This window comes from Lissotriton vulgaris, chromosome 6, assembly GCF_964263255.1.
Source record: "Lissotriton vulgaris chromosome 6, aLisVul1.2, whole genome shotgun sequence".
NCBI lineage: Eukaryota > Metazoa > Chordata > Amphibia > Caudata > Salamandridae > Lissotriton > Lissotriton vulgaris.
In genome coordinates this window covers 1,360,105,978-1,360,126,479 of record NC_141694.1, presented here as the reverse complement: position 1 = coordinate 1,360,126,479, position 20,502 = coordinate 1,360,105,978, and the positions used below count along the sequence as shown (strand labels likewise).

At 47.5% G+C, this 20,502-nt stretch overlaps 1 protein-coding gene across 2 annotated transcripts in view; it reads left to right on the top strand.

Annotated features, from left to right (window-relative positions):
• The window catches only part of USP34 (ubiquitin specific peptidase 34), a 2,709,276-nt gene that overhangs the window by 1,420,934 nt on the left and 1,267,840 nt on the right, over window positions 1-20,502 (top strand). For both annotated transcript variants that reach the window (XM_086927486.1, XM_086927485.1), the window contains exons 44-45: window positions 7,617-7,763; window positions 8,572-8,628. In XM_086927486.1, coding sequence (XP_086783612.1) covers window positions 7,617-7,763; window positions 8,572-8,628 — 204 coding nt within the window. The remainder of the gene's footprint in view (window positions 1-7,616; window positions 7,764-8,571; window positions 8,629-20,502) is intronic.

Here is a 20,502-nt window from a genome sequence, read left to right as displayed (position 1 = left end):
CCGAGTGGGTAAAATTTTTTGCCCTACTCAAGGGCAAACCCAGTCCCAGTTTTGGAATTATATGAATAAACTCCGCTACACCAACAAGAAGAGAGGAAACGCAGTCTGTGAAGAAGCTTGGGCCTCGCACGTGTCCGATCTTTATCGCAGTGACTCTGGGGACCCCGCAGTGATTGAATTAAGAGATCGCGCTGTTCCATTCAAATAGAAACTCTCGAACGGACCACTGCAGTCGAGGTCGCCAAGCATCTGCGAACCATGAAAAAAGACGGAGCTCCAGGGCCCAACGGACTCCCTGCCGGGATATTCAAAAGTGCCCCGGAAGAGTGGGCGGACCTTTTGACTCCCCTATTTAACAACTTGTTCGCGACAGGCCAGCTACCAGACTCTTGGTTAGGTTTGACTCTATGCCCCATATTCAGGAAAGGGGACCCTGCGTCACCGGCTAACTACCGCCTCATTGCCCTATTAGATCTGGAGGCAAAGGCATATGCCCGATGTCTTCTTCAGTTGATTGAAAAATGGGTCGTAGAAAACAACATAATTCCATACTACCAAACTGGGTTCCGGGCATCGGCCTCCACAATAGACAACATTACTACTCTAGCCATATTGAGTCAAAAAGCAGTACAAAAAAAACATCTTCCACTCTATTGCTGCTTCACAGACTACAGCGCGGCTATCGACAAAGTGCCTCGGAACATCTTGTGGAGGAAGCTGAACAAATGGGGGATTCCGCACGACCTACTAGGAGCACTAATTTCCCTGCATAAGAACACATGGGTGCGAATTAAAACCGGCCCAAAGACACTTTCTTCAAGAATTGCCGTCGAAGATGGGCTAAAGCAAGGTTGTGTTCTTGCCCCGCTGTTGTTCAATCTCTATACAGCTGATCTCGATACATTCCTGGAGAATAGTAATCTTTTCCCGCCAAAACTAGGTCCCGCCAAAAAGCCTCTTCACATATTACAATACGCAGACGACATTGTAATAATGGACCAAGCAAAATCGGGTCTCAAACGGGCACTAAGCATGCTCCATATATATAACACCGCCAATGCTTTGAAAATCAACCAGGCAAAGACGAAGGTACTGGTATTCGGCAAATGCAAGAATAAGAAAAGGCTGGTATGGAACATCGGGCCCGCCAGGATTAACACAGTAGCAAAATATAATTACTTGGGAGTCTGGTTCAATGAGACATCCAGGCCTACAGCTCACCTAGCTGCCTTGCAAAAGAGAGCAGGCGCAATTACATACTCCCTGACTCGGTTGAACCAAACCCTGAGCAGCCCTTCTGCAGAAGCCATCCTGAAGGTGACTAAAGCTATTCTACTTCCTGCATTAACCTATGGACACCAGGCCTTTCCTGGCGCATTCTCCCCCAGTCTTGAGCTCGCCCAAATCTCCACCTATAAAAATGTTTTCCATCTGCCAAGTTTCATTCCGGGCAAGACTACGACTGGAGCTGGGTCTACAAAGACAATCTCTTTACTGCGAAGCCGACACCTTGAAGTATTTCATAAGGACCCTAAAAGCAGGTGACAACACTCTTAAATCGCAGCTAAAAGGAATCCTGTCTAGTCCTGGCAATCCCTGGAATACCCAGATCGAAAAGGCCATAAGAGTGTTAGAGATTGAAAAGTCATCTCTCCTCTCAGTCACTATTCCATAGTCGGCCTGGAAAAGCGCCATTAACAAGCAAGTCAAAGTTATCTCTCAGTCTATGGATCTGCAGGCTGTAAAGTCATCAACCATTCTGCTCCCCTTGAACTCTTCGTATCTTCCTGGGATCCCACAAGCATATTTCCAGGAAAATTTAAGCGCAGTGGCTAGGAAGAATATAATGTTTATGCGACTTCTAGGCCTGCGCTCGACGGCCTTCAACAAATGGGCTCCAACAAGCGAGGGGAGGGCCTGTAGGCTGTGCAAATACCACTCTGAATCATGGATGCTTCTCCTGTGCTGCTGCCCGGCACTAGCAACCCCCAGAAGGTCCCTCTTGAAACCCTTGTTTTTAAAATGGGGTGCCAGGTCGTGCTGGGAGGCCTCGGCCTTGTGCTTTACATCTACTGACATCCAAGTGCTCGCAAGGTTTGGGAAATTTGTGAGACTTTTGGACAATCTTCTAATACCTCCCTTGGCCGCCTTCTCTCCTCCCCCTCCCCCTCAAAGACTCATTACAGACTTTTTCCGTCCTTTGGCCCAGTACCCTTTGTCTTAATTATTTTTATCAGGCCAAGCACAGCAAAACGTTCACATAGGCAACTATAATGCTGTTCTCTCAACAAACATACCGGTCTCTAAGCCTGGAAAATTGTTTTTTAGCCCTGTTTTTATAAGATAAATGTGTTAAAAGCCACAATTTATAACTGTGCTAAAGTAGATTCTGTACAGCAATGGTTTTAAGTAACTCTGCTAAACTAATAAAACTTTGAAACCCTTCTTCCATTCCTGTTTGAGTGCATACAAATACAATTCTGAGCTTTTAGATTGAGGGTATACCAGGGGGCAGAGGGATGGATCCTTTTAGGGTACAAGCGTTTTTTTGGGGCGAGCCTATCACATGCTTCATTAACCCAATCATTAAATCTGGTAGTGGCCGTGTCAACCTCACCAACTAAAGAGGGCAAAGTGGATTCCAGGAGGCTTGACAAATCTTTGGCTTCAATCTTATTCCAGGCTCGTGTATAGCTGGGCTTTGTTCTAGCTTTCGCATGATTCTGTTTTTTAAACAGGCTATCTCAATTAGAATGGCAGCATGGTCCGACCATACTACTGGACACACCTCGAGGACAGATAGCTGTGGGTAATTTGAAAAGATCCCATCCAGCGTATGTCCTGCCGTGTGGGTGGCCCCTTTAACTATTTGTGAAAAATCTAGTCCATTCATGAAGTCAAATAATTCCTGTGTGTCTATGTCTAGAGTGTCTTCCAGATGGAAGTTAAAATCACCCATTATGGAAAAAGATCTATCACTTATACCTTCCTCCATCAGACTACCCACTAAAACATTGAACGACTTCCTCAGCCCTGGGAGCCTATATAACAGTATTCCTCTAAAATTTTCCTTATGTGGAAGGAAGAGGGAGAAGCTCAAGGCTTCACATCCCCCGTTAGTAATTGTTTTAAATATAGCTTTAATGGAGTCATGGTAGATCACTGCCAACCCCCCTCCTTTCTTGCCCTGCCTATTCACAGTGTGACATAGGAATCCAGGTGGTGATGCCTCTACTATGTCTGGTCCAGACAGCCAGAGGCCATATGCAAATCAGTCTGACCCTGTGCCTCATGGGAACAGTCCAGCCCGAACTGCCTAGTCATGTCTTCCCTGGACCAGAAACAAGCATCCAGGGACCGGTTTCTGGCTAATCAGCCATCATCATCCAGGCTAACTTGAGTCCAGTGGCAAAGTGAGCAAGGGACCCACGTCTGGGCATACCCTGATAACTTAGGGCGAACCAAGCAAATCAAAAGGGGATGATGGAAGGAGTGTTGAACATTGCAAGCACTCACCTCCACTCAACTGATCTGGGTTTAATCCATCATCATTCTTTAGCTCACTCCACAACCCCAGTTCAGACATAGCCATATATCGACAGGGATGTGTGCCATGTTGACTCTTTGTTTAATTCTGCACCACATGTGTGTCAGGGTACAGGGCCTCTAAGGGTGGCACAATAAGTGCTGCAGCACTTAGGGGCTTTTTCTGGTCACAGTGCCCTGGCTACCTAGGGTACCATTTACCAGGGGCTGACCAGTGGCCCGAGATGCCAATTGGGTTTTGGTTTCAATGCAGTTTTTAGGGAAGGAACACAGGTCCTGGGTACCTGATTGGCAGGAACCCAGGGCACACTCAGTCAAAGTACATCAGCAATTCAACAAAAAGTAGGGGCATGCCATGCAAGAAAGATGGCACTTTCTCACAATCAAGCACCCCCCCCCCTCCCCCCCCCCCCCAACCAAAGATATTAAAACTCCTGTAAATATAACACTAGCGCAAATGGGACAAATAAGTCAGGAGAAGCCAAGCTAGGATCAACATCGCCCCCTGCTCATCAATCATTGTCGGTACAAAAGGGGGTGGTGTGTTTTGCCTGTGGCAGAGTATGCTCAGACATGAGTCCCTTGCTCACTTCGCCACTGGATTCAAGCAAGCCAGGCTGAAGACGGCTGGAATGCCAGAAACTGGTCCTCGGAAGCTTGTTTCCGGTCCAGGGAAGGCATGGCTTGGCAGTTCGGGCTGGACTGTTCCCATGAGGCACAGGGTCAGACTGATTTGCATATAGCCATGTCTGAACTGGGGTGGCAGAGTGGGCTAAAGAACGGTGATGGATTAAACCGAGATATTTTGACTGGGTGTGAGTGTTTGATTGATTCAGATGCTCTGTCCATCACCAACCCCTTTCGTACCACATCAATCATTGTCATCAAGACTGCCAGTAGCACCATCCGCACTAGTGCCGTCCTTCTGACCCTTCCCACCCCGCCAACCTTGTTCCAGTGTTTGAGAGCAGTCTGGAGCGATTGTGGGTCCGAAAATATCTTGGCCTTCCCATCAAGCTGTACCCGGAGCTGTGCCGGATAAAGCATAGCATATTCAAAGCTCTGATCGCAAAGTTTACGTTTCAGGTAAGCAAACTGCTGTCTCGCCTCCTGGACCTTTAAAGTGAAGTCTGGGAACAAAGAAATCGAGGAGCCCTCATACTGCAAGTTTTCCAGCTCTCTAGCCTTTTGCATCTCAATAGTTTTGCAATAATGGGCAGAGGGGAGCACCAGGCTGAGGCCTAGGACCCAGCGAGTGGTGTGCTCTCTCCACGACAAACATAGGGGAGAAATGTTTCCCATCAAAGTTGTAAGCAGTTTTTCGACAAAGGTCTCCATGTTGCCTGTCACTGTGGATTCTGCCAGGCCTGTGATGCGCAGATTGCTTCGCTAAGACCTGGCTTCCAAGTCTTCAACTTTGTCTTGCAAGGCCGCCAAGGCCTTCTCCACAATCTTCTGGGTGCTGTGGGAGTCAGTATGGGCCTCCTCAGTTTCCATGATGCGCCGCTCTGCCGTATCCAAGCGCTCCGAGTGTTTGTCTACTCGCTCAGACATCCTGTCCATTCGGTAGACCAGCGTATCAATTTTGCGTTGATCGCCTTCAGACCCTGTTGCATAGACACTATTATCCGCTTAATATCGCAAATATGATTTTCCACAGTGTTGTCAGGCTCTGACATCAGAGACTCTGCTGCGTCCTCACAACACCTAGATTTCCGCTGTTCAAAGTTTATCTTGGGCTGCGAATTGTCTTGTTTGCCCATTTCAGCGCTCACCGCCCCTTGGCTGCTGGTCAAGCCTGTGCAGAAAGCAATCAGCGTGTCCTCCTGCCCCAGCACTCAGGCACGTCGTCTTGGCCGACCCTAGGCTGGGTAAGGGCTCTCCCAGTGAAGGAGCGACGAAGTCGCCAGCAGAGCTACAGCTCCAACAGCCACCCACAGCGCCCGTCGTGGCTGGCTTCCCAAACCTCTGCCGCTGAGCAGGAGGGTTAGCCGCGTTGAACAGGTAGGGTAGAGCAGGCCGATTTGATGGAACCACACCGAAGCAGCAGCAAGTAGAGGACACCCAGGCACTGATGGGAAACTACTACAGGGAGATCCCGGTGGGCAGGATAACTGTTTCCCGGTGAGCGTTGCACCAGGGCGGGCCGTCAATGTGTACAATGCGGCGTTAGTGCCTCCCTCGCCTCCAAACTCGTGTAGAGCCGCTGGCGGCCAGCCAGCCTACTTCATTCAGGCAGATGGAGCTGAGCACCCACCTCGTGTGCACAGGCTCTCAGTTCGCACCCCCGCTGCATTCCTCATCGCTCGATGGTCTCTGGGTGGGCGGCTCTCAAGTTGGGCCCCTCTCTCCCCGCAGCCGTCTCTCGATGTGCGCAGCAGCTCAGGGCCGCCGGGGACGCTCGCTCACGCCATCAGGTCGCGCGCCAGCATATGTTGAGTGCAGTACAAAATCCACTGGGACAATCCTCAATCAAAGCACAGCATTCTGTGGGCCAGGGCAGTTCTCCTGTTTATTCTTTCCTGGACCTAACAGTGCTCTGCTTTGACAATGTTGAAAGGCTATCTTTTTGCCATCACAGCATTTTTACAGTTGGCAGAGCAGCCGTCTCTCTTTAAATCCCCCATTGTACATAGGTTTTTGAAAGGTCTCTAACATATGTTCCTACTAGCACTCCTATTATTATGCCCCAGTTGGACCTGAATTCGGTTCTTACTTGTCTGATGCGCTCTCTCTTTTAGTGGGTTCGCAATTGCTCTGTCAGAATCCTAACCATTAAAACAACCTTTCTAGTGGCAATAACATCTGCCCAGAGGATCAGTGAGGTACGGGCTCTGTCTGCAAATCCTCCATACCTTACTATCTATACAGTCAAGCTGGTCCTTCGGACTCGGGCATTCTTTTTACCACGTCAATCACCAACGTCTACCTTGCATGCTCCACCTCATCCCTCTTACGAAGAGGAGAGACTCAATCGGCTGGACCCAAAAGCAGCATTGCCGTTTTACCTTGCCTTCTCCAAAGAGTTCTGAGTAAATGATCAACTCTAAGTGGGGTATGTTGGAGACCAGAAAGGAAAGGGGGTACAGAACCGACCATCTCGTGATGGATGGTGCCCTTCATCAAAAACTGCACCATTGGCCAAAAAGCAATCCCTTGAGGCCTTAGATGCTCTTTCTACCAGAGACAAGAATGCGGGGCTAGCTCCCGAAGTCCCTGTCCCAGTTATCTGTCAGGCAGCAACTGGAGCTTTTTGATGCATGGGCAGTCAGGTCTGGTGTGATATTCACTTTGCCCGTTTGGTCCTACAGGATGTTTTAGTCTAATCCATATCGCAGCCCCACCTCCAGGGAGGTATTGCTTGTGTATCTGTACTAAGGTAATTAATCTGTGGCTAGAAGTCTCTATCAGATGCACTCACCTTCGGTTATGCCTAGTCTGTTAGAGACTCTTGTCTTGATGCAGGTTCCTTACCATGCCTCCCATCCTCACCGCTCTGTGAACAGATTGTAATGAAAAGGGATCCCCACTTCTAAGGGTACTAGCTTTACACACCAGTGGTCAGTGTTTCTCACGGTTATGTGCTTCTGGCGTACAAAGTCACAAAATGAAACCGATGTTTGCACACTTGGGTGGCGCCTTTATAGGCACCACCTGCATCATTTCCGTTGCAGATGACACCTTGCGGAGCTGAATTACGCTGCAAACTGTCGTCCAGATGTACTGCTCATCAAAAGTGTCTAAATCAGTCTGACGCCTGGAGAGTATTCTAAGTTAAGGCCTCTGCGGCTAGATAGTCTCTGCTAGATAAAGCGTTACAAAAATAGGGTGTAGTGAAAATGTCGGTTCAAGTAAATCACTGGTTCCATATGATTTACCTGTATGATTGAGATATTATTGAAGTAATCTTTCAAAGATGCAGCATCCATTATTAAAGTGTTCCTAGTTACTTATTTGTTTTCTCTTACCTAGTGAGAGATGCAACAGCAATCATAAAATGTTTGTTTTTGTAAATACATGTATGGTTATTGATCTAGTTAAACACATTCTTGCCTTTTTTTTATTTTTAGGAAAGCGAGTGCAAAGCTTATAATCCAAGGCCTTTCTGTAAAACTTACACCATGGATAAGCAACCACTTAATACCGGAGAGCAGAAGGATATGACTGAATTCTTTACTGATTTAATTACAAAAATTGAAGAAATGTCACCAGAGCTGGTAAGTGTTCTCACCATCTCCACAGGCAGTTGAGGGCCAAATGTAATGAGCATTTTACCGGTCCCAAATGCTCCAAATTGTCATTTGCAACAGATTAAATGCCTTTTTTAATCTATTGATCCCTTTTTAAGAGGCTGAAATGTTTTTCCGACTCCTAAAATGGGGTTCAAAATGGATATAGATTTGGTTTTTGGAAGGGGCTTGTTCGACTGAATCAGTAGCTAATGCATCAATGTTTTGCGATCGAAAACAGGTTGCTAAATATTGATATTTTACAGAGCTGGTAATGCATTTGCAAAAGTGAAGGTGTCCTCTTGGGGCCCCTTTCCCTTTGTGAATGATTTTAAACAAAAAAAGGCTATTTAAGAGGAGTCACTGGTCCGGAACCACTGTCAACTATTAAACATATAAAAGTTACCTTTTCTTTTTAAATGAAGTCCCGTTTCACTTAAGGAAAGGGGCCTGCATATAAAAAGGAAAATACAGTTTATAGTATTAAAAAACAAAACCAGACATGGTGGTCTGCTGGCCTGCAATGGACTCTAGTTGTAGTCAATCACAATTTGCAACTTAGCTCATAAATATTCATGAGGTAGGTCCGATTGTGACCAACTGAGATTCGGATTTTTAAGAACCCACCTTGTATTAAAAATCCTTACTGGACGTGAAAATACTGGTCGCAATTTTTATTCAGATTTTCATACATTTGGCCTTAGTTTGTAAAGAGTATACTGTATAAATATTCCACTCAGTGTGTCTAAAATGATTGCATAGTGTAATGATTTTTCTTAAAATGTGTTTCTTTCAGAAAAACACTGTGAAAACTTTATTTGGGGGCGTCATAACAAACAATGTTGTCTCTCTGGTAAGTAGTTTTGTTGTTTTCATATAAATTATGTAAAATCAAATGGTGCTAAGTGAATGGCGTATTCTTTCAGGAAAGAAATGCAGCAGGTTAATAGAGACCTGTTGAGCACTTGTGAATATAAACCTGACTTGGCTGCTGAATGGTTGTGATCATTTCCTATGTTTAGCAAGTTAATTTACTGATTTGTCATCTAAACCTTTACAGTACTTGCTGTAGGATTGTTTGCATGCATTGGGCCTTTAACAGCAGCTTAGCTATTTTTCTCTTACCAGTAAATTCCAATGTTTTTTTTCTCAAAAGCCTGATTAGGAGGTCTCTCTAAATTGCAATGGGGTTGTTAATAGCAGTTCCACTGAAAATACGAGATGTGAGGGACCACCAAAGATCAATTGTATTCAGCCTGAGAGTTTGCGGTCGAAAACAACCAATATCCATTGGTAAAATTCCGGTGGGAAATTCAGAATTCTAAATTCCCTTGCAAATTTCTCATTTCACTACACAGGATTTATAATGTTATGTTCGAGGTATGTGAGCTGTTGAACACATGCTAATGCATAGATCACCATCTAGTGTTGGGTCCAGATGTTTGCACTTTGTTTTTCTTCGAAGAAGTCTTCCTTGTCACAAGGTAGGTGACTCCTCCTTTTGGTGATAGTTTGCATGGTCATCGACTCCATCTTCAGATAGTTTTTTTCCGCCATCGGGTTCGGCTGTGTCTCGCTACGCTCCGACGCCTATCCTTCGGTTCCTCTTGGCGCGTACAGCTTTCACCCTCAAAGGTATTGCTTCCAATCGCGTTCCCCTTTCTTACAGATCGTGTTATTGCTAAAAACTATTTCGATCGGAGAGCGTGTGGTAGGCCATCGGGCCAAGCCCTAGTTTCACTCGCAGTCGATGGAACAAACTCCCTTTAAGTTCTGCCCTTGGTGCCACGCGAAATACCTGCGCACCGACTCCCAAGCCTTCTACAACTTGTGTTTGTCACCGTAACACAGTGAACAGGACTGCGACGTGCCGTGCTTTCTGCTCCAAAAAGACTCTTCGCGACCGTCAGGCCAGACGACGCGATTTGCAGAGCCAACACACAGGCTCCATTCCAGACCTCTTCGGACTGGAATCGGAGGAATAAGAAGCCGGCGACCCCATCGGAGCCGATGAGGAACAGGAAGAAATCTCACTTTCAGACGATGGCGCCGACCAGGTTGAAGACATCTCGCATGGACAACGTACTGTAAGTACAGTCCCTTTCTCGCCCCAACTTCCAGTCCCATCAAACAAGAAGGCTCCGGACCAACCCGCGCCCTCGAGCCCCGGTTGGCACCAAGATCATGCTTCTGACGCCCTGCCTACAGGCTCGGCATCAAAGCCTACCAAAGACTTCACCTGAGCACTCACCACCACATACACCTGACAATTAGGGTGATGGGGATGGGGAGGATGATGATGACAATCAGCCCGTACCTACAGATGAGTGGGATGACTATAACCCTGACTCGCCCACTGACAACAACCAGGACCTATATCCTACCACACCCTCTTCACCAGATGACAGTGTAGGCTATATTGAACTTATAGGTAGGGCTGCTAATTACCCTAGGGTCCAACTCCAGCAGAAATCCCTTGAAGAGGACTTCCTTTTGGAGACATTAAATAGCACACAGAAATCCACACACATTTTCCCCAGGTTGAAAGGAATGACCAAACATGTAGATGACATCTTTAAGGATCCTGTCAGTGCACTTATCTTTACCCCTAGGGTAGATAAAAAATACATGCCTGCCCCATCGGATCCAGTCAACAAAAGAGGACAACTAGCCTTAGATTCTATTGGTAGTTTCTAATGCACATAAAAGGGCAAACTCCCAGACTACTTGAGACGCATCACCCCCAGATAAAGAGCCCAAACTCCTTGATGTTTCAGGGGAAAGGGTAGCCTCCTAGGGAGCTAACTTCTGACACATATCTAACACTCAAGCGTTGTTAGCAAGATATGACCGCGCGCACTGGGATGAAATGGAACAACTCATTCAATTTCTACCCCAAGAACACAGACCTAAAGCGCAGGACCTGGTACGTGAGGGACAATTATTTCTAGTAATCAAATTTGATGTTCCCTAGATGCTGCTAATACATCTGCCAGAGCTGTGAACACTAGTGTTCTTCTCAGAAGACACTCTTGTCTGCGCATATCAGGGTTTAAATCGGAGGTTCAGACCTCAATATTAAACACACCTTTTGATAAGGAGCACCTTTTTGGGCCGGTGGTACACTCTTCACTTGAAAAAATTAAAAAAGATACAGAAGTGGCTAAATCCATGGGAGCCCTTCAGTCTCCACAATGCTGTGGTTCCTTTCAGCGCTCTTTTTATCAAGCAGGGTCCAAAAGTACTTCCACCTACACTGCGTCCACCTATAAGAGCAGTAATCAACCCTCTGGTTGCAAAACCTTCTTTTGAGGCAATTATAGAGGAAACGGCAGCAATGGCAGGGGTAGAGGTTCCAATATACGTACCTCTCCCTCCAATACAAAGCACTGACTTGCCCATAGTTCCCCCAACCATTAAACACCTGTGGGGGAAGACTGTCACAAGTTCTACCAAAGTGGCAGTCAATAACAACAGACAATTGGGTTCTCCAAATTATCCATTCTGGTTACTGCCTGGAGTTCATCAACACTCCTCCAAACATTCCCCCAAAGTCGCACAAACTTTCACTGGATCACCTATACCTTCTCAAACAAGAGGTACAATCCCTATTACTAAAACAAGCTATAGAGCCTGTATTACTGCAACATCAAGGGTTGGGCGTCTACACCTTTTACTTCCTTATTCCCAAAATAGACGGATCAGAGAACTAAATCTTAACATAAAGTCAGACCATTTCCTCATGGTAACACTTCAACAGGTACTACCTCTTTTGCAAAAGAGTGACTTGCTTTCTACTCTAGATTTAAACGACCCCTATTTTCATAATCCAATCCATCCGGCTCACCGCAAATTTCTCAGGTTTGTGGTAGAAGGTCAACACTACCAATTCAAATTCCTCCTATTCAGAGTCACCCTTGCTCCCAGAGTCTTCACAAAGTGTCTGGCTGTAGTAGCTGCGCATCTCGGAAAACAAAGCATACACGTCTTCCCCTATCTGGACGACTGGCTCATCAAAGCCAGCACATACCAACAATGCCGCAAACACACTTCAGTAACCATTCAGTTGCTTCACCAACTAGGATTTTCAGTCAATGTGTTAAAATCACATCTCCAGCCAAGCAAAATTCAGAATTACATAGGAGCCACTCAGGATACTCAAAGGGCTCTAGAGTTTCTTCAATGCAGCCAAAACTAGAAACATTCTCAAAATTCAAGCCACTCAATGACTTACAGCTTGAGTGTTTATGCAACTGTTGGGAATGATGGCATCTTGCATCATGGTCGTTCCCCATGCTAGATTACACATGCGTCCACTTCGAGAATGCTTGCACAGTCAGTGGAACCAGTCAAACGGTCTATTAACTGGTCTAGTGTTGGTAAGCAGCCGTACTCATCGCTCTCTGCAGTGGTGGAACACCCACAATCTGTCAAAAGGCTTCCGTTCATAGACCCGGTTCCACAGACCGTATTAACAAAGGATGCTTCTCTCACTGGCTGGGGAGCTCATCTTCAGCAACACACAGTCCATGGGCTGTGGAGCCACCTGTAAAAGTTACTCCACATCAATCATTTAGAGCTCATGGCAATTTTTCTAGCTCTCAAAGCTTTTCAAGATCACCTATCTGGCAAAGCTGTATTAGTCTGAACAGACAGCATGACAGCTATGTATTACATACAAAAACAAGGGGTACACACTCTCCTTAACTGTCCCACTTGGACCAAGACATCTGGAGGTGGGCTATTCACCACAACATTTATCTCTTAGCGGAACACCTCCCAGGAGTCAACAACCAGATCGCGGACCTACTCGGCAGTTATTGGTATCAAACACGAGTGGGAACTTCACCCTCAAGTTCTCCAGCCATACTTCCAGGCCTGGAGAGTCCCTCACATAGACCTGTTCGCAACACCCAAAAACTCAAAATGCCAAAGCTTCACCTCCAGGTACCACACCCGTTGTCCAAAGGCAATGCTCTATGGATGAACTGGTCAGGGATATCTGTCTACGCTTTTCCACCTCTCCCACTCATTCTATCAGGGGTTCAGAAACTCAGGCAAACATCCCTCATGCTAATATTAGTGGCTCCATCAGGGGCACGTCAACCCTGGTTCACAACCCTGTTGGAACTCTCCCTGGTACCACATAAAAAATTACATTTACCTCCCAGTCTCTTCACGCAGAGCCATGGAGCAATCAAGCACCCAGATCCCAAACAATTGAACCTCGCGATCTGGCTCCTGAATGTAGGAGAGTAGGGTCTGCTTCCTATGGTCACCCCCACTTTTTGCTTTGCTTTATTGGTTTTCGACTTAGATATGGCCGTGGGCCTGCTAATCAGACCCACAGCACAGATGCACTCTCTCTAAATTTACACCATGTACTCTAGGTACATCCACAATTGGGAATTGTTTCACCTTGTCAGCCCCTGTAGAAGTGTACCCTAGGTACTCAGTGCATAGGTGTAACCAAGGCCTACCAGGGGCTGCAGCATATATTATGCCACCCCTGGCTGGCCCCTCAAATAGACACAACTGGCTGATCACTTAGCTGGGGCAAGGTTGTGTAATCACCCCTTGCTTAGGTATAGTATTCCTATACCTACTTATATATAGACACATAGTAACCTATAAGTCACTCCTATGGCAGGCCTTCACAATCCTGGAGGCAGAGTGCTTGGTTAGGTGTGAGATGGTGCTCTAGCATGAGCTTATATTAACAACAAGGGGTGGTGAGGGACAGAGTCTCTGAATTAAACAGAATACTCTCACCCAGTCAAGAGATCAGGGCTAGATCCAACACCGTTTTTTAGCTCACTGCACCATCCCAGTTTCAGAACCTGGCTGTATGCAAATTAGTCTGTTCCTGTCCCAGTGCATGATGGGAACAGGGCAAACCAAACTACAAAAGCCAATTCTTTCACTGGGAAGGAAACAAGCTACCGGGGACCGGTTTCTGGCATTTCAGCCTCTTCGGCCCGGCTTGCTTGAATCCTGATGGTGCAATGAGCAAGGGACTCACATCTGAGTATACCCTTCCACGCTTAGGGTGGACAAAAATATTAACAACAAGGGGTGGTGAGGGACAGAGTCTCTGAATTAAACAGAATACTCTCACCCAGTCAAGAGATCAGGGCTAGATCCAACACCGTTTTTTAGCTCACTGCACCATCCCAGTTTCAGAACCTGGCTGTATGCAAATTAGTCTGTTCCTGTCCCAGTGCATGATGGGAACAGGGCAAACCAAACTACAAAAGCCAATTCTTTCACTGGGAAGGAAACAAGCTACCGGGGACCGGTTTCTGGCATTTCATCCTCTTCGGCCCGGCTTGCTTGAATCCTGATGGTGCAATGAGCAAGGGACTCACATCTGAGTATACCCTTCCACGCTTAGGGTGGACAAAAATATTAACAACAAGGGGTGGTGAGGGACAGAGTCTCTGAATTAAACAGAATACTCTCACCCAGTCAAGAGATCAGGGCTAGATCCAACACCGTTTTTTAGCTCACTGCACCATCCCAGTTTCAGAACCTGGCTGTATGCAAATTAGTCTGTTCCTGTCCCAGTGCATGATGGGAACAGGGCAAACCAAACTACAAAAGCCAATTCTTTCACTGGGAAGGAAACAAGCTACCGGGGACCGGTTTCTGGCATTTCAGCCTCTTCGGCCCGGCTTGCTTGAATCCTGATGGTGCAATGAGCAAGGGACTCACATCTGAGTATACCCTTCCACGCTTAGGGTGGACAAAAATATTAACAACAAGGGGTGGTGAGGGACAGAGTCTCTGAATTAAACAGAATACTCTCACCCAGTCAAGAGATCAGGGCTAGATCCAACACCGTTTTTTAGCTCACTGCACCATCCCAGTTTCAGAACCTGGCTGTATGCAAATTAGTCTGTTCCTGTCCCAGTGCATGATGGGAACAGGGCAAACCAAACTACAAAAGCCAATTCTTTCACTGGGAAGGAAACAAGCTACCGGGGACCGGTTTCTGGCATTTCAGCCTCTTCGGCCCGGCTTGCTTGAATCCTGATGGTGCAATGAGCAAGGGACTCACATCTGAGTATACCCTTCCACGCTTAGGGTGGACAAAAATATTAACAACAAGGGGTGGTGAGGGACAGAGTCTCTGAATTAAACAGAATACTCTCACCCAGTCAAGAGATCAGGGCTAGATCCAACACCGTTTTTTAGCTCACTGCACCATCCCAGTTTCAGAACCTGGCTGTATGCAAATTAGTCTGTTCCTGTCCCAGTGCATGATGGGAACAGGGCAAACCAAACTACAAAAGCCAATTCTTTCACTGGGAAGGAAACAAGCTACCGGGGACCGGTTTCTGGCATTTCAGCCTCTTCGGCCCGGCTTGCTTGAATCCTGATGGTGCAATGAGCAAGGGACTCACATCTGAGTATACCCTTCCACGCTTAGGGTGGACAAAAATATTAACAACAAGGGGTGGTGAGGGACAGAGTCTCTGAATTAAACAGAATACTCTCACCCAGTCAAGAGATCAGGGCTAGATCCAACACCGTTTTTTAGCTCACTGCACCATCCCAGTTTCAGAACCTGGCTGTATGCAAATTAGTCTGTTCCTGTCCCAGTGCATGATGGGAACAGGGCAAACCAAACTACAAAAGCCAATTCTTTCACTGGGAAGGAAACAAGCTACCGGGGACCGGTTTCTGGCATTTCAGCCTCTTCGGCCCGGCTTGCTTGAATCCTGATGGTGCAATGAGCAAGGGACTCACATCTGAGTATACCCTTCCACGCTTAGGGTGGACAAAAATATTAACAACAAGGGGTGGTGAGGGACAGAGTCTCTGAATTAAACAGAATACTCTCACCCAGTCAAGAGATCAGGGCTAGATCCAACACCGTTTTTTAGCTCACTGCACCATCCCAGTTTCAGAACCTGGCTGTATGCAAATTAGTCTGTTCCTGTCCCAGTGCATGATGGGAACAGGGCAAACCAAACTACAAAAGCCAATTCTTTCACTGGGAAGGAAACAAGCTACCGGGGACCGGTTTCTGGCATTTCAGCCTCTTCGGCCCGGCTTGCTTGAATCCTGATGGTGCAATGAGCAAGGGACTCACATCTGAGTATACCCTTCCACGCTTAGGGTGGACAAAAATATTAACAACAAGGGGTGGTGAGGGACAGAGTCTCTGAATTAAACAGAATACTCTCACCCAGTCAAGAGATCAGGGCTAGATCCAACACCGTTTTTTAGCTCACTGCACCATCCCAGTTTCAGAACCTGGCTGTATACAAATTAGTCTGTTCCTGTCCCAGTGCATGATGGGAACAGGGCAAACCAAACTACAAAAGCCAATTCTTTCACTGGGAAGGAAACAAGCTACCGGGGACCGGTTTCTGGCATTTCAGCCTCTTCGGCCCGGCTTGCTTGAATCCTGATGGTGCAATGAGCAAGGGACTCACATCTGAGTATACCCTTCCACGCTTAGGGTGGACAAAAATATTAACAACAAGGGGTGGTGAGGGACAGAGTCTCTGAATTAAACAGAATACTCTCACCCAGTCAAGAGATCAGGGCTAGATCCAACACCGTTTTTTAGCTCACTGCACCATCCCAGTTTCAGAATTGGCTTGGTAGTTTAGTCTGCCCTGTTCCCATGATGCACTGGGCCAGGGACAGACTGATTTGCATATAGCCAGGTTCTGAGCTGGGATGGGGCAGTGAGATAAATAACGGTGATGGATCAAGCCCTGATCTTTGGACTGGGTAAGAGTGGTCTGCTCAATTCAGACACTCTGTTCATCACCACCCCCTTTTGTAAATCGATTTTGGCCACTATAGGTGTGGCAGGGTATACTCAGACATGAGTCCCTTTCTCACTGCTCCATCAGGATTCAAGCAAGCCGGGCCGAAGAGGCTGAAATGCCAGAAACCGGTCCCCGGTAGCTTGTCTCCTTTCTGGTAAAGAATTGGCTTGGTAGTTTAGTCTGCCCTGTTCCCATGATGCACTGGGCCAGGGACAGACTGATTTGCATATAGCCAGGTTCTGAGCTGGGATGGGGCAGTGAGATAAATAACGGTGATGGATCAAGCCCTGATCTTTGGACTGGGTAAGAGTGGTCTGCTCAATTCAGACACTCTGTTCATCACCACCCCCTTTTGTAAATCGATTTTGGCCACTATAGGTGTGGCAGGGTATACTCAGACATGAGTCCCTTTCTCACTGCTCCATCAGGATTCAAGCAAGCCGGGCCGAAGAGGCTGAAATGCCAGAAACCGGTCCCCGGTAGCTTGTCTCCTTTCTGGTAAAGAATTGGCTTGGTAGTTTAGTCTGCCCTGTTCCCATGATGCACTGGGCCAGGGACAGACTGATTTGCATATAGCCAGGTTCTGAGCTGGGATGGGGCAGTGAGATAAATAACGGTGATGGATCAAGCCCTGATCTTTGGACTGGGTAAGAGTGGTCTGCTCAATTCAGACACTCTGTTCATCACCACCCCCTTTTGTAAATCGATTTTGGCCACTATAGGTGTGGCAGGGTATACTCAGACATGAGTCCCTTTCTCACTGCTCCATCAGGATTCAAGCAAGCCGGGCCGAAGAGGCTGAAATGCCAGAAACCGGTCCCCGGTAGCTTGTCTCCTTTCTGGTAAAGAATTGGCTTGGTAGTTTAGTCTGCCCTGTTCCCATGATGCACTGGGCCAGGGACAGACTGATTTGCATATAGCCAGGTTCTGAGCTGGGATGGGGCAGTGAGATAAATAACGGTGATGGATCAAGCCCTGATCTTTGGACTGGGTAAGAGTGGTCTGCTCAATTCAGACACTCTGTTCATCACCACCCCCTTTTGTAAATCGATTTTGGCCACTATAGGTGTGGCAGGGTATACTCAGACATGAGTCCCTTTCTCACTGCTCCATCAGGATTCAAGCAAGCCGGGCCGAAGAGGCTGAAATGCCAGAAACCGGTCCCCGGTAGCTTGTCTCCTTTCTGGTAAAGAATTGGCTTGGTAGTTTAGTCTGCCCTGTTCCCATGATGCACTGGGCCAGGGACAGACTGATTTGCATATAGCCAGGTTCTGAGCTGGGATGGGGCAGTGAGATAAATAACGGTGATGGATCAAGCCCTGATCTTTGGACTGGGTAAGAGTGGTCTGCTCAATTCAGACACTCTGTTCATCACCACCCCCTTTTGTAAATCGATTTTGGCCACTATAGGTGTGGCAGGGTATACTCAGACATGAGTCCCTTTCTCACTGCTCCATCAGGATTCAAGCAAGCCGGGCCGAAGAGGCTGAAATGCCAGAAACCGGTCCCCGGTAGCTTGTCTCCTTTCTGGTAAAGAATTGGCTTGGTAGTTTAGTCTGCCCTGTTCCCATGATGCACTGGGCCAGGGACAGACTGATTTGCATATAGCCAGGTTCTGAGCTGGGATGGGGCAGTGAGATAAATAACGGTGATGGATCAAGCCCTGATCTTTGGACTGGGTAAGAGTGGTCTGCTCAATTCAGACACTCTGTTCATCACCACCCCCTTTTGTAAATCGATTTTGGCCACTATAGGTGTGGCAGGGTATACTCAGACATGAGTCCCTTTCTCACTGCTCCATCAGGATTCAAGCAAGCCGGGCCGAAGAGGCTGAAATGCCAGAAACCGGTCCCCGGTAGCTTGTCTCCTTTCTGGTAAAGAATTGGCTTGGTAGTTTAGTCTGCCCTGTTCCCATGATGCACTGGGCCAGGGACAGACTGATTTGCATATAGCCAGGTTCTGAGCTGGGATGGGGCAGTGAGATAAATAACGGTGATGGATCAAGCCCTGATCTTTGGACTGGGTAAGAGTGGTCTGCTCAATTCAGACACTCTGTTCATCACCACCCCCTTTTGTAAATCGATTTTGGCCACTATAGGTGTGGCAGGGTATACTCAGACATGAGTCCCTTTCTCACTGCTCCATCAGGATTCAAGCAAGCCGGGCCGAAGAGGCTGAAATGCCAGAAACCGGTCCCCGGTAGCTTGTCTCCTTTCTGGTAAAGAATTGGCTTGGTAGTTTAGTCTGCCCTGTTCCCATGATGCACTGGGCCAGGGACAGACTGATTTGCATATAGCCAGGTTCTGAGCTGGGATGGGGCAGTGAGATAAATAACGGTGATGGATCAAGCCCTGATCTTTGGACTGGGTAAGAGTGGTCTGCTCAATTCAGACACTCTGTTCATCACCACCCCCTTTTGTAAATCGATTTTGGCCACTATAGGTGTGGCAGGGTATACTCAGACATGAGTCCCTTTCTCACTGCTCCATCAGGATTCAAGCAAGCCGGGCCGAAGAGGCTGAAATGCCAGAAACCGGTCCCCGGTAGCTTGTCTCCTTTCTGGTAAAGAATTGGCTTGGTAGTTTAGTCTGCCCTGTTCCCATGATGCACTGGGCCAGGGACAGACTGATTTGCATATAGCCAGGTTCTGAGCTGGGATGGGGCAGTGAGATAAATAACGGTGATGGATCAAGCCCTGATCTTTGGACTGGGTAAGAGTGGTCTGCTCAATTCAGACACTCTGTTCATCACCACCCCCTTTTGTAAATCGATTTTGGCCACTATAGGTGTGGCAGGGTATACTCAGACATGAGTCCCTTTCTCACTGCTCCATCAGGATTCAAGCAAGCCGGGCCGAAGAGGCTGAAATGCCAGAAACCGGTCCCCGGTAGCTTGTCTCCTTTCTGGTAAAGAATTGGCTTGGTAGTTTAGTCTGCCCTGTTCCCATGATGCACTGGGCCAGGGACAGACTGATTTGCATATAGCCAGGTTCTGAGCTGGGATGGGGCAGTGAGATAAATAACGGTGATGGATCAAGCCCTGATCTTTGGACTGGGTAAGAGTGGTCTGCTCAATTCAGACACTCTGTTCATCACCACCCCCTTTTGTAAATCGATTTTGGCCACTATAGGTGTGGCAGGGTATACTCAGACATGAGTCCCTTTCTCACTGCTCCATCAGGATTCAAGCAAGCCGGGCCGAAGAGGCTGAAATGCCAGAAACCGGTCCCCGGTAGCTTGTCTCCTTTCTGGTAAAGAATTGGCTTGGTAGTTTAGTCTGCCCTGTTCCCATGATGCACTGGGCCAGGGACAGACTGATTTGCATATAGCCAGGTTCTGAGCTGGGATGGGGCAGTGAGATAAATAACGGTGATGGATCAAGCCCTGATCTTTGGACTGGGTAAGAGTGGTCTGCTCAATTCAGACACTCTGTTCATCACCACCCCCTTTTGTAAATCGATTTTGGCCACTATAGGTGTGGCAGGGTATACTCAGACATGAGTCCCTTTCTCACTGCTCCATCAGGATTCAAGCAAGCCGGGCCGAAGAGGCTGAAATGCCAGAAACCGGTCCCCGGTAGCTTGTCTCCTTTCTGGTAAAGAATTGGCTTGGTAGTTTAGTCTGCCCTGTTCCCATGATGCACTGGGCCAGGGACAGACTGATTTGCATATAGCCAGGTTCTGAGCTGGGATGGGGCAGTGAGATAAATAACGGTGATGGATCAAGCCCTGATCTTTGGACTGGGTAAGAGTGGTCTGCTCAATTCAGACACTCTGTTCATCACCACCCCCTTTTGTAAATCGATTTTGGCCACTATAGGTGTGGCAGGGTATACTCAGACATGAGTCCCTTTCTCACTGCTCCATCAGGATTCAAGCAAGCCGGGCCGAAGAGGCTGAAATGCCAGAAACCGGTCCCCGGTAGCTTGTCTCCTTTCTG